Below are 12164 nucleotides of genomic sequence, written 5' to 3' on the forward strand. Positions count from 1 at the left end.
GTCGTCTAAAAATGACAACAGAGCTAAAAATATTATGCCACAGGGTGGGAAAGTACTTTTACAACTCTCACAAAGTATAGTCTAATGAACAATGTGGTCAGTGAATTGAATTCTCAAATTCAATCTCCAGTTTCGGTCTGTGGGACATAAAACATTCCAGTTGTGTATCTGAGGTAGGTAGAGTTTTAATTGAATTAAAAAATCTTGTTATTTATGTGCAATTTTTAGCTTCTACATATTACTTTGTGATAAGCCATATAAACTGTAGCAATGTCTTTGAATCTGACCTCTGTCTCTTTCTGATGCGCTTTCTGCTGGAACTGAAGAATTTCCTTTTCAATTTGTTGGATCCGGTTCATTCGCATCTGTCAGGGGAAAAAAAAGCATAAATCAAAGAGCTTGTTTATTCAGTGAACCAAAGGTCATAGACCAGAGAGTTAGTCATTATTAGCTTCAGTTAGAATTGGCACATCAGCTGCAAAGAGATGCAATAGCCAGAGCTAAGACTCATTATGTATTGTCATCCAGTAATCTCTGCTTCTGAACATTCAACTGCATTGGGAAATGCTGGCTGCAAAATAACATTATGGATAACAGTGAAACCATATAAATACTGTGGTTACAAGAAGAGGTCAGAGACTAGGAATTCTGTGGTACATCATTCCCTTCCTGACTTCCCAAACCCAATCTACCATCTACAAGGCTCAAGTCAGGAGTGTTTTGGAATACTTCCCACTTGACGTGATAATTATAGTTCCAATAACACTCAAGATGCGCAACACCAACCGGGTCAAAGCAGTCCACTTGATCAATTCTCCAACCGCCACCTCAGACATTTACAATGCATAGTGACAGCACTGTGTACCATCTATAGAAATTGCTGCTGTAACTCATCAGGGCTCCACCGCTCTCCCAGAAGGACGAGGAAAGCATTTGTGATCACCTCCACACCTACAAGCTCCCCTCTGAGCTGCACACCATCTTGAATTAAAACTCTGTTGCTATTCCTTCACTTTTGTTAGGTCTTAAAACCTGCAACTCTTAACAGAATTGTGGGCATGCACTTATGCACCTGGGCTGCGGTGGTCCATCTTCTGAAGGGCAATCAAGGATGAGCAACAAATGCTGATCTGGATAGAGACGCTACATCAGGCGACATGGTGGCTCAGTTGTTAACACTGCAGCCTCACAGTACCGAGGACCTGGGTTTGATTCCAGCCTTGGGCAACTGTCTGTGTGGAGTTTGCACATTCTCCCAGTATCTGCATGGGTTTGCTCTGGTTTCCTCCCACAATTCAAAGATGTGCAGGTTAGGTGGATTGGCCATGCTAAATTGCCTGTAATGTTCAGTGCATTAGTCAGGGTAAATGTAAAGAAATAAGGGAATTTGTCAGGGTGGGTTACTCTTTGGAGGGTCGGTGTGGACTTGCTGGGCTGAAGGGCCTGTTTCCACACTGTAGGGATTCTAAGTCTTAAAGTACTCAAATACCAGGTATGAATTTTAAAAGACAGTACAGGTAAGATCCTTTCATACCATCACTATTCCCAGTAATGATTTGGAGGTGCCGGTGTTGGACTGGGGTGTGCAAAGTTAAAAATCACACAACACCAGATTGAACTATAACCTGATGTTGTGTAATTTTTAACTTTGTATTCCCAGACGGAATGTATTACCAATCCCTATCACTTCCCCACCACTCCAATAAATCACTGTTTAAGTGATTAGGATTAGTTTTCTTTGTACTTTGGAACTATTCCCACTCACACGACTCACACAGAGTCCCTCACTAGGGATTCTATGAACTTACTGCACTTTGCTGGAGAAATCACTTTCAGTTTTGGGAGACTTCTTAAATACATTTGTATGCTTGTCGGTTTCTTTTATTCATTTGTGGGATGTAGGCATCACTGGCTGGGCCAGCATTTATTGCCCATCCCTAATAGCCCAGAGGGCAGTTACAGTCAACCACATTGCTGTGGGCCTGGAGTCACGTGTAGGCCAGATGAGGTAAGGATGGCAGTTTCCTTCCCTAAAGGGCATCAGTGAACCAGATGGGTTTTTCCAACAATTGACAATGGTTTCATGGTCATTATTAGACTCCTAATTCCAGATTTTTTTTTAATTTCAAATTCCATCTTCTGCTATGGTAGGATTCATACACAAATTCCCCAGAACATTACCTGGGTCTCTGAATTTAGGGACCAGTGATATTTCTGTGAAATATACCATTGACTTACCTGAAAAGTGTCTTTATCTTTTCAAACTGATACAAATTGAGTTCAGGATTTTTAACTGGTTATTTGAAGTTGCTCTCAACAATGTAAATTAATTATACCAGTTTTGGGCAGCAATGTTTGCACTTTTAATAATAAACTAAGGCTGAAGAGTCAACTACCATTTTCCTGAGCAGGATGAAAGCTGACTATTTGCTAAAAGTGGACTTTTCTGTGGGCAACAGCTCCTGTGTGACATTGTAGACCCACAGCAACTAATCACCAGAAGGAAACAACCAGTAAGACTGGCAACTGAAACATACTGGTCTGGCTTGTCTTGTGTAACTCAGATTGGAGCTCCAATACAAACAGTATATTCATTTTCAAGTATTACTGTTCATTTTATTGTTTTCTTTTCCTCTGAGCATCCATCCATTTCACAAAAGTGTTGCGGCACAGAAGAAGGCCATTTGCCTCTCGCATTGGTTGTCTATGATTTCCCAACTGACCAATGCTGTGAACATTGCTCAACACCAAAAGTACAGATTTGAGACCTTGTTTAGTTTTATGTTAGCAGACACAAAGGTTGCTGCTGTGAGTTAGCAACAGTTTCAGATCTGCGATATTTCAAATGGAACTTTCCTATGATTAGGTAAAGAATTTCTATAAAATGAATTATTACTTAGCACTTGGTGAAAAACCTCTTCATTGTTTTAATATAATTCTTTTGTGATTGCATTGTATATGTTCAGTTCAGATTCATTTTAATCTTAGCACCGGCCTGAATTTCCATCATCGCTTGGTAAACCTCACTAAAACTTCTACATCGAGTGAGTCTCCAGCTGTCTGCTATACTCACAATCTCAGTTGGTGCTGTGGTTTCTTTAGATATCTTAGTTACATCAGTTAGACATTGACTTTATCAAACTCAGGCAAGATCAATGATAAACTCAGCAGATCTGGCAGTATCTATGGAGAGAAAACAGAGTTAATGTTTAGAGTCCAGGGACCCTTCTTCAGAACTGAAGTTCTTAAGTTCCAGTCCTGAAGAATGGTCACTGGACCCCAAATGTTAACTCTGTTTTCTCTCCACAGATGCTGCCAGACCTGCTGAGGTTCTGCAAAAAAGTTTGCTTTTGCTTGTTTCAGATCTCCAGCATCCGCTCTTCTTTAATTCCTTGAATGTTCAATCTTACTTTTCATTTGAGCACTGTATAATAGTTCATTCAGTTGAGAGCTATAAACCAGACCTACAGGCAATAAAGAAGGCAGAATCCAAAGGTTGAGTATTTGATGGAAGGTGGGATGGGCAGGGACATGAGCTCACTTGGAAAACTGCATTCCCAGTGGGTATCCCTGGGTCCCAATACTGTCAGAATTTTCAGAGGGCAAATGAAGGTGGGGAAGTTGGGGGAAACAGCTCATCTCCAATTAACATCCCATTAAACTCCTCAGGGTGCTTGCCAGGGAGGACCATCAGATGATTCTACAGTTAGAAGCTGCAACATCGAACAGCCCAGTGCATATCAGTGGACATGTTCAATGTGGGGAGCTGCAAAAGGAACCAGGAATATTTTAATACCCAGAATTTCACTGTGAGATGGGGTGCAATGATGTTTGGCAGGAAGATTAGCTAGTTATCTGAGTTCAGAGGGTTCTGGCCCTCTGAACTCCTGCATTTTCTCATGTGGAGGGTAGTGCTTCCTGCTTCAATAGGTAGAATGTAGAACATAGAACATAGAACAATACAGCGCAGAACAGGCCCTTCGGCCCTTGATGTTGCGCCGACCTGTGAACTATTCTCAGCTTGTCCCCCTACACTATCCCAAAATCATCCATGTACTTCTCTAAGGATTGTTTAACTCTCCCTAATGTGGCTGAGTTGACTACATTAACAAGTTGGATATTCCACGCCCTTACCACTCTCTGCATAAAGAACCTGCCTCTGACATCTGTCTTAAATCTATCACCCCTCAATTCATAGTTATGCCCTCTCGTACATGCTGACGTCATCATCCTAGGAAAAAGACTTTCACTGTCTACCCTATCTAATCTTCTGAGCATCTTGTATGTCTCTATCAAATCCCCTCTTAGCCTTCTTCTTGCCAATGAGAACAGGTTCAAGTCTCTCAGCCTTTCCTCATAAGACCTTCCCTCCAGACCTGGCAACATCCTGGTAAATCTCCTCTGCACCTTTTCTAATGCTTCCACATCCTTCCTGAAATATGGCGACCAGAACTGTACACAATATTCCAAGTGTGGCCGCACCAGCGTTTTTTATTGTTGCAGCATGACATTGCGGCTCTGGAACTCAATCCTTCTACCAATGAAACCTAACACACCGTATGCCTTCTTCACAGCACTATCCACTTGGGTGGCAACTTTCAGGGATCTATGTATATGGACTCCAAGATCTCTCTGCACACCCACACTACCAAGAATCTTTCCATTGACCCAGTACTCTGCCTTTCTGTTATTCTTCCCAAAGTGTATCACCTCACATTTAGTTGCATTGAACTCCATTTGCCACCTCTCAGCCAATTCTGCAGTTTATCCAAGTCCCCCTGCAATCTGTAACATTCTTTCACATTGTTCACAACTCCACTGACCTTAGTGTTATCTGCAAATTTACTAATCCATCCACCTATGCCTGCTTCTGAGTCATTATAAAAATGTCAAACAGCAGTTGTCCCAAAACAGACCCTTGTGGCACACCACTAGTAACCGGACTCCAGGCTGAGTATCTTCCATCAACCACCACTCGCTGCCTTCTTTCAGAAAGCCAGTTTCTAATTCAAACTGCTAAATCACCCTCAATTCCATGCCTCTGCATTTTCTCTAACAGCCTACCATGTGGAACCTTATCAAAGGCTTTATTTAAGTCCATGTATACCACATCAACTGCCCTACCCTCATCTACATGCTTGGTCACCTTCTCAAAAAACTCAATGAGGTTTGTGAGACACAACCTGCCCTTGATGAAACCATGTTGACTATCTGAAATCAAATTGATCTTTGCTAGATGATTTTAAATCTTATCTCTTATAATCCTTTCCAAAACCTTTCCTACATCAGAAGTAAGGCTCACTGGTCTATAATTACTTGAGTTATCTCTACTGCCCTTCTTGAACAAGGGCACATTTGCAATCCTCCAGTCCTCTGGTACCAAACCAGTAGACAATGATGACTCAAATATCAAAGACAAAGGCTCTGCTATCTCTTCCCTAGCTTCCCAGAGAAACCTCAGATAAATCCCATCCAGCCCAGGGGACTTGTCTACTTTCACTCCTTCTAGAATTGATAACACCTGTGCATAACTAACTTCGATTCTTTCTAGTCTAATATCTCATACCTCATTCTTCTCCTCAACAATATTCTCATTTTCCTGAGTGAAAACTAATGAGAAATATTCGTTTAGCACCTCTCCGATCTCCACAGGTCCACACTCAACTTTCCACTTCTGTCTTTGATTGGCCCTAATCCTACCGTAATCATCCTTTTATTCCTCACATACCTATAGAAAGCTTTAGGGTTCTCATTTATTGTATTTGCTAAAGATTGCTCGTGTCCTCTCTTTGTTCTTCTTAACTCTCTCTTTAAATCCTTCCTAGCTGATCTGTAACTCTCCATCGCCTCATCTGAACCATCTTGCCTCATCAACACAAGCCTCCTTCTTCTTTGTAACAAGAGATGCAATTTCTGTAGTAAACCACGGTTTCCTTATCACTTCCTCCCTGCCTGACAGGGACATACCTATCAAGGACACGCAATATCTGTTCCTTAAACCAGCTCCACATTTCCATTGTCTGCATCCCCTGCATTTTGCTACCCCATTCTATGCATCCTAATTCTTGCCTAATCACATTATAATTGCCTTTGCCCCATCGATAACTCTTGACCTGTGGCATGTACTTATCCCTTTCCATTGCTAAACTAAACGCAACTGAATTATGGTCACTCTCTCCAAAGTGCTCACCTACAACTAAATCAAACACCTGGCCTGGTTCATTATCAAGCACCAGATCCAGTGTGGCCTCCCCTCTTGTCGGCCCTTCGACATACTGTGTCAGGAAACATTTGACAAAATAGGTATCTCCTGTCCCTTCACAGAGCCTAGTGCCTAGCCTCTGGTCCAGTCAGGTTATTAACAGACACAGCAGAGGGTTGGGACTCAGAAGTATATACAGGCAACAAGTTCCCAACCCCAATTTGAAGATCAACCCCAGAGCCTGGACTTCTGTCCCCGATCGCTGTGCAAATCGTCCCTTTAAAAATGGCTACTTGGACATCAAGTCTTCAGTCTGGAATGGGGACCAGTGGCCCAGGAGAACTGAGAAGGCTACCAAGTGTAGAACCAGAAGATCTGCCTCAGGTTTCCTGCACTGTGTTTAAAATTAAAAAGTAAAGAATAAATAAAAAACAACTCACCAACACATATCTCTCTCTCATTCAAGTGCCTCATCCATGCTAACCTATGCCATCTCATGCCCCACCCAAAACCCATGGCTCTCATGTCCCCACCAAATTGGAAATCCATGTGCAGGCCTCAAAACTATCAACAACTTTTGCACAATGCCTTCTGCTTTTCTTTAGTTCCCCAATCTATCGAAACAGGTCGACAGATTGTTCTCTTTAGTCCAAAAAATGTTTCATCATTTATAGTTGGCCTGGTCATGCACCATGACAACGGGGACAATAAGTTCAATACTCCTGTGTCGCAGTTCCACTTCAACCAATGGCTGAGAGGGTAGTGGAGTTCATATAATGACTATGTTACAGTCAGTAAGCTTTCATTATCAGCTACAAGTCCTTTCTAAGATGTGTTAGTCATTACCTTTCTACGCTCTATGGATTCAGGAACTTATTTATTTCCTTTCATGAGATATAAATACTGCTGGTCAGCAGAGCCACCAGAAATTACCCTTGAAAAGGTGAACTGCTGCAGTTCATGTGGTGCAGGTAAAGCCACAGTGCCATAAGGAAGGGTATTCCAGCAAAGTATATAGTTCCAAGTGTTGTTCAGAGGGGAATTTGTAAGTTTAGATTAGATTGTTATTAGATTCCCTACAATGTGGAAACAGGTCCTTCGGCCCAACAAGTCCACACCGACCCTCCGAAGAGCAACCCACCCAGACCCATTCCACTACATTCACCCCTGACTAATGCACCTAACACTACAGGCAATTTAGCATGGCCAATTCACCTAACCTGCACATCTTTGGACTGTGGGAGGAAACCAGAGCACCTGGAGGAAACCCATGCAGACACGGAGAGAACGTGCAAACTCCATACAGACAGTTGCCCAAGGTGGGAATTGAACCTGGGTCTCTGGCGCTGTGAGGCAGCAGTGCTAACCATTGAGGCACTGTGCCGCCCCAAGTGTTGGTGTTCTCATGTGTATGCTGCCCCTGTTCTTCTTGGTGGTAAGATGTTGCAAGTTAGGGAGGTGCTGTTGAATGAACCTTCATGACTTGCTGCAGTGCATCTTGTAGATGATACACATTGCTATGTATTGATGGTGGAAGAGATGCTGGTCAAGAAGCCTGCTTTGTCCTGAACAGTGTTCAGCTTCTTGAGTGTTACAGTTGCACTCAGCTAAGCATTTATATAAACAACTTGGATGAGAATATAGGAGGCATGGTTAGTAAGTTTGCAGATGACAACAAAATTGGTAGTGCATGGACAGTGAAGAAGATTATCTCAGAGTACAAAGGGATCTTGATCAACTGGGCCAGTGGGCCGAGGAGTGGCAGGTGCAGTTTAATTCAGATAAATGAGAAGTATTGCATTTTGATAAGACAAACCAGGGGTGGGGCAGGGCTTTCCTAATTGATGGTAGGGCACTGGGGAGTGTTGTCGAACAGAGAGATGTAGAGGTGAAAGCACATAGTTAATTGAAAGTGGTGTCACAGGTAGACAGGGTGGTGAAGAAGGCAGTTGGCATGCTTGCCTTCATCAGGCAGAACATGGAGTACAGGAGTTGAGACATGATGTTCCAGGTTATCGGTTTGCTTGCTGAGCTGGTAGGTTTGTTTTCAGATGTTTTGTCACCATGCTAGGTAACATGATCAGTGAGCCTCTGATGGAGCGTTGGTGTTCTGTCCCACTTGCTATTTATGTGTCTTGGTTTGTTGTAGTGAGCAATAAACCAGAAATGATATCACCCACCACAACAATCCAAGACACATAAATAGAAAGCGGGACAGAACACCAGTGCTTCACTGGAGGTTCACCGATGATGTTAACTAGCATGGTGATGAAACACCTGAGAACAAACCTACCAGTTCAGCGAGCAAACCAGCAGTCTGATCCACAACCTGAGCTACAAATCTTCTCCACAACGTTTCAGCTGCACATTACATAAGTGAAACCAAATTTGGAGTGCTGTGTACATTTCTGGTTGCCCTGCTGTAGGAAGAGTGTTATTAAACTGGAAAGTGTGCAAACAAAATTTACAAGGATGTTATCGAGACTGGAAGGTATGATTTATAGAGTCATAGAGATGTACAGCATGGAGACAGTCCCTTCGGTCCAACCTGTCCATGCCAACCAGATATCCCAACCCAATCTAGTCCCACATGCCAGCACCCGGCCCATATCCCTCCAAACCCTTCCTATTCATATACCCATCCAGATGCCTTTTAAATGTTGCAATTATACCAGCCTCCACCACTTCCTCTGGCAGCTCATTTCATACACGTACCACCCTCTGCGTGAAAAAGTTGCCCTTTAGGTCTCTTTTATATCTTTCCTCTCTCACCTTAAATCTATGCCCTCTAATTCTGGACTCCAGGGGAAAGACTTTGTTTATTTACCCTATCCATGCCCCTCATAACTTTGTAAACCTCTATAAGGAGAGGCGGGATAGGCCTTTTTCCAGGGAGCATAGAGGCTGAGGTGACCTTATAGAGTTTTATTAAACCATGAGGGGCATAGATATGGTGACTAGCAATATCTTTTTCCCAGGGTAGGGGCATTCAAAACTGGAGGGCATAGATTTAAGGTGAGAGAAGAAAGATTTAAATGGGATCTGAGTGGCAAATATTTCACAGAGAGGGTAGTGCATATGTGGAAAGAGCTGCCTGAGGAAGTGGTAGAGGTGGGTACAACTACCATGTTTAAAAGACATTGGGGCCAGAACATGGGTAGGGGAATGGGCCAAATGAGGGTAAATGGGACTAGTTCAGTTTAGGAAACCTGGTCGGCATGGACAAGTTGGACTAAAGGACCTGTTTCTGTGTTGTGTGACTCTATAAGTGCAGTGTATTCCAACACACCCATGACTTCTGCATTGTAGGTGGAGAAGTTTGAGCAGTCAGAAGGTTAGTGACTTGTCTCAGAATTCCAAGCCCTTTATGTTGATAGTAAGGGATTCAGAGGTGATATTGCCATTAAACATCTAGGGGAGATGATTAGATTTTATCTAATTGGAGATTGTTATTGCTGGGACCGTGTGTAATAATCTGTCACCTATCAAGTTGTAAACTCATAAAAACTGCTTCAGTATCTGAGCATTTGTAAGTTATGCTGAATATTGTGCAAACATCAGCAAATATTTCCAGATCTAACAGAGGGTGGTGCGTGTATGGAATAAGCTGCCAGAGGAAGTGGTGAAGGCTGGTACAATTATAACATTTAAAAGGTATCTGGATGGGTATATGAATAGGAAGGGTTCAAATGCTGGCAAATGGGACGAGATTAATTTAGGATATCTGGGGTCAGCATTGACGAGTTGGACCAAAGGTTCTGTTTCCATGTTGTACATCTCTATGACTCTAATGATGGAAGGGAAGTAGCTGAAAGTGCTTAGTCCTGAGACACTACCCACTGCCCTGGCAAATTCCTGCAGCAATGTCCTGGGACTGAGATGACTGGCTTCCAACAACAACAATCATCTTTCTTCATGCATGGTATGACTCAATCTCCACTGATTTCCATTGACTCCAGTTTTGCTAGGACTCCTTAATGACACACTCGGTCAAATGCTGCCTCAATGTCAAGAACAGTCACTCGCACTTCACCTCTGGAGTTCATCTCTTTTGTCCATCTTTGGACCAAGGGTGTATTAAGGTCAGAAGCTGACTGGCCCTAATGGAACCGAAACTGATCATCAGTAAGCACACAATTGCCACTTGATAGCACTGTGAATAATCCCTTTGATCATTGTGTGGATAATAAAGAGGAGCTGATGATGCGTTAATTGGCCAATTTGGATTTGTCCTGCTTTTTGTTAATTTTTCACATTACTGGATTGATGCGGGTGTTGTAGCTGTATTAGAACAGTTTGGCTCAGGGTTCAGTTTGTTGTGGAACACAAGTCTTCAGTATTATTGTTGGGATGTTGTCAGGGCCCACAACTTGTGCAGTATTTAGTGCTTTTAGTAATTTCTTGATATCATGTGGAGTGAATCAAACTGGTTTAAGATTGCCATTTGTGATGCCAGGGCCTTAGGAAGAGGTGGAGTTGGATCATCCATTTGATTTTTTTAGCTGAAAAAGATCGCAAATGGTTCCGACTTGCACTGACGTGCTGGACTCCCAAGCAATGAATATCACAAGCACTGTGAGGTGGTCTCTCTTAGCAATATTGTTGTAGACAAACAACTGAGATCAGTTGACTGGTAAGGATAAGATCCAGCAGGGTTTTTCCTCTTGTTGGCTTCCTGACATGCTGGGATTTACAAATGTGACATTACTGATTTATCCACTTCAGTCAGTAACAATGTCACTGAACCACTGGGTTCAATAGTTATAATTGTCACTCTGTTACAAAAGAAATTAACAATATCTGGTTTTACGTCCCAGGAAGCATTGTGTTATTAAAGTTCCAGATAGATCCTTTTTCACATTTTCCAATAGTGCAAGAGATGTTACAAATCCCTTAGTCCGACTTGAAGAACAAGGGACTAGCATGTGGTCTGGTTAAAATTAACCTTTAATACCCCGATTATCAATAACTAGTCTTTGTCTCATTGTCATTTTTGGGATGGTGTGAGTGAACGACAAGTGCAGTTGTGTTATGTGACAATCAAAGTAATTGTAATGTCTGATTCACAAAGCAGGTACAAAATTACCTAAGTATTACCTAATTACCCAAAACTACCTAAACTACTGATAATAAAATAAGTTATTATGGGCAAGAAGTTTAATAACATTAGTTTCTTTTCATTATTACTGAGACATTGAAAGCTGACGAATGATTAAGCAACCTGGCACAGCTTATGTCAACATTTGGAAGGTGCTCACTTAATGGACCACACCAGTCGAAACTGTATGAAGCCCCTTGTATTTGTGCAATCTAACTGATTATTCTCAACAAGATATTGTCTTAGACTATATCATGGTTTGATTCTTGAGACCAAAGCTGCCATTATAGCATTGAATCATAGAAATGTATTGCACAGGAGACCATTCAGCCCATCCTATCTGTGTTGTATCCAACCTAATCCCAATTTCCAGTTCGTAGGCTTGGTCTGTAGCCATGTACATTTTAAATGATATGAAGGTGTCTGCTTTTCCAACATTTGCAGACATTTGACGATTCCACTAATTTCCCTTCAAAATTCCTCTTACCTCTTACTTGATCCCACTCTGCAATAATAATGCATCTAATATATGCCACTGAGTTACTCAAGCTTACTGCATTGATATAGTAACTCAAGCGAACACCTTAAAGAACAAGCAATGACATGCCATCTTGAATTGTTTTTATCTTGCCTATTGTAGTTGCCTATTGTTGGCATTATGGTTCAAGAATATTTGAACATGTTAGAGGTGGAGATGGAGATAGAGAATGTCATGAGTTAATTAGAATATTTTCAGTTGAATAATTTGACGTCTCCCTAGACCCCATCAGTCATGTTCATGAGTCAAAAAACCAAGATCCAAACATTTAGAATGGACTTGACCAATGAATTTAATTTAAATTTAACTGTCTAAGTGTAAGTAAA

General features: G+C 41.9%; 1 protein-coding gene across 2 annotated transcripts in view; it reads right to left on the reverse strand.

The window, feature by feature from the left end:
* apc2 (APC regulator of WNT signaling pathway 2) overlaps window positions 1–12164 on the reverse strand; it is a 202534-nt gene that overhangs the window by 64727 nt on the left and 125643 nt on the right. For both annotated transcript variants that reach the window (XM_043721336.1, XM_043721335.1), the window contains exon 7: window positions 288–365. In XM_043721336.1, the coding sequence (XP_043577271.1) occupies window positions 288–365 (78 nt within the window). The remainder of the gene's footprint in view (window positions 1–287; window positions 366–12164) is intronic.

This window comes from Chiloscyllium plagiosum, chromosome 31 (assembly GCF_004010195.1).
Source record: "Chiloscyllium plagiosum isolate BGI_BamShark_2017 chromosome 31, ASM401019v2, whole genome shotgun sequence".
NCBI classification, from domain to species: domain Eukaryota; kingdom Metazoa; phylum Chordata; class Chondrichthyes; order Orectolobiformes; family Hemiscylliidae; genus Chiloscyllium; species Chiloscyllium plagiosum.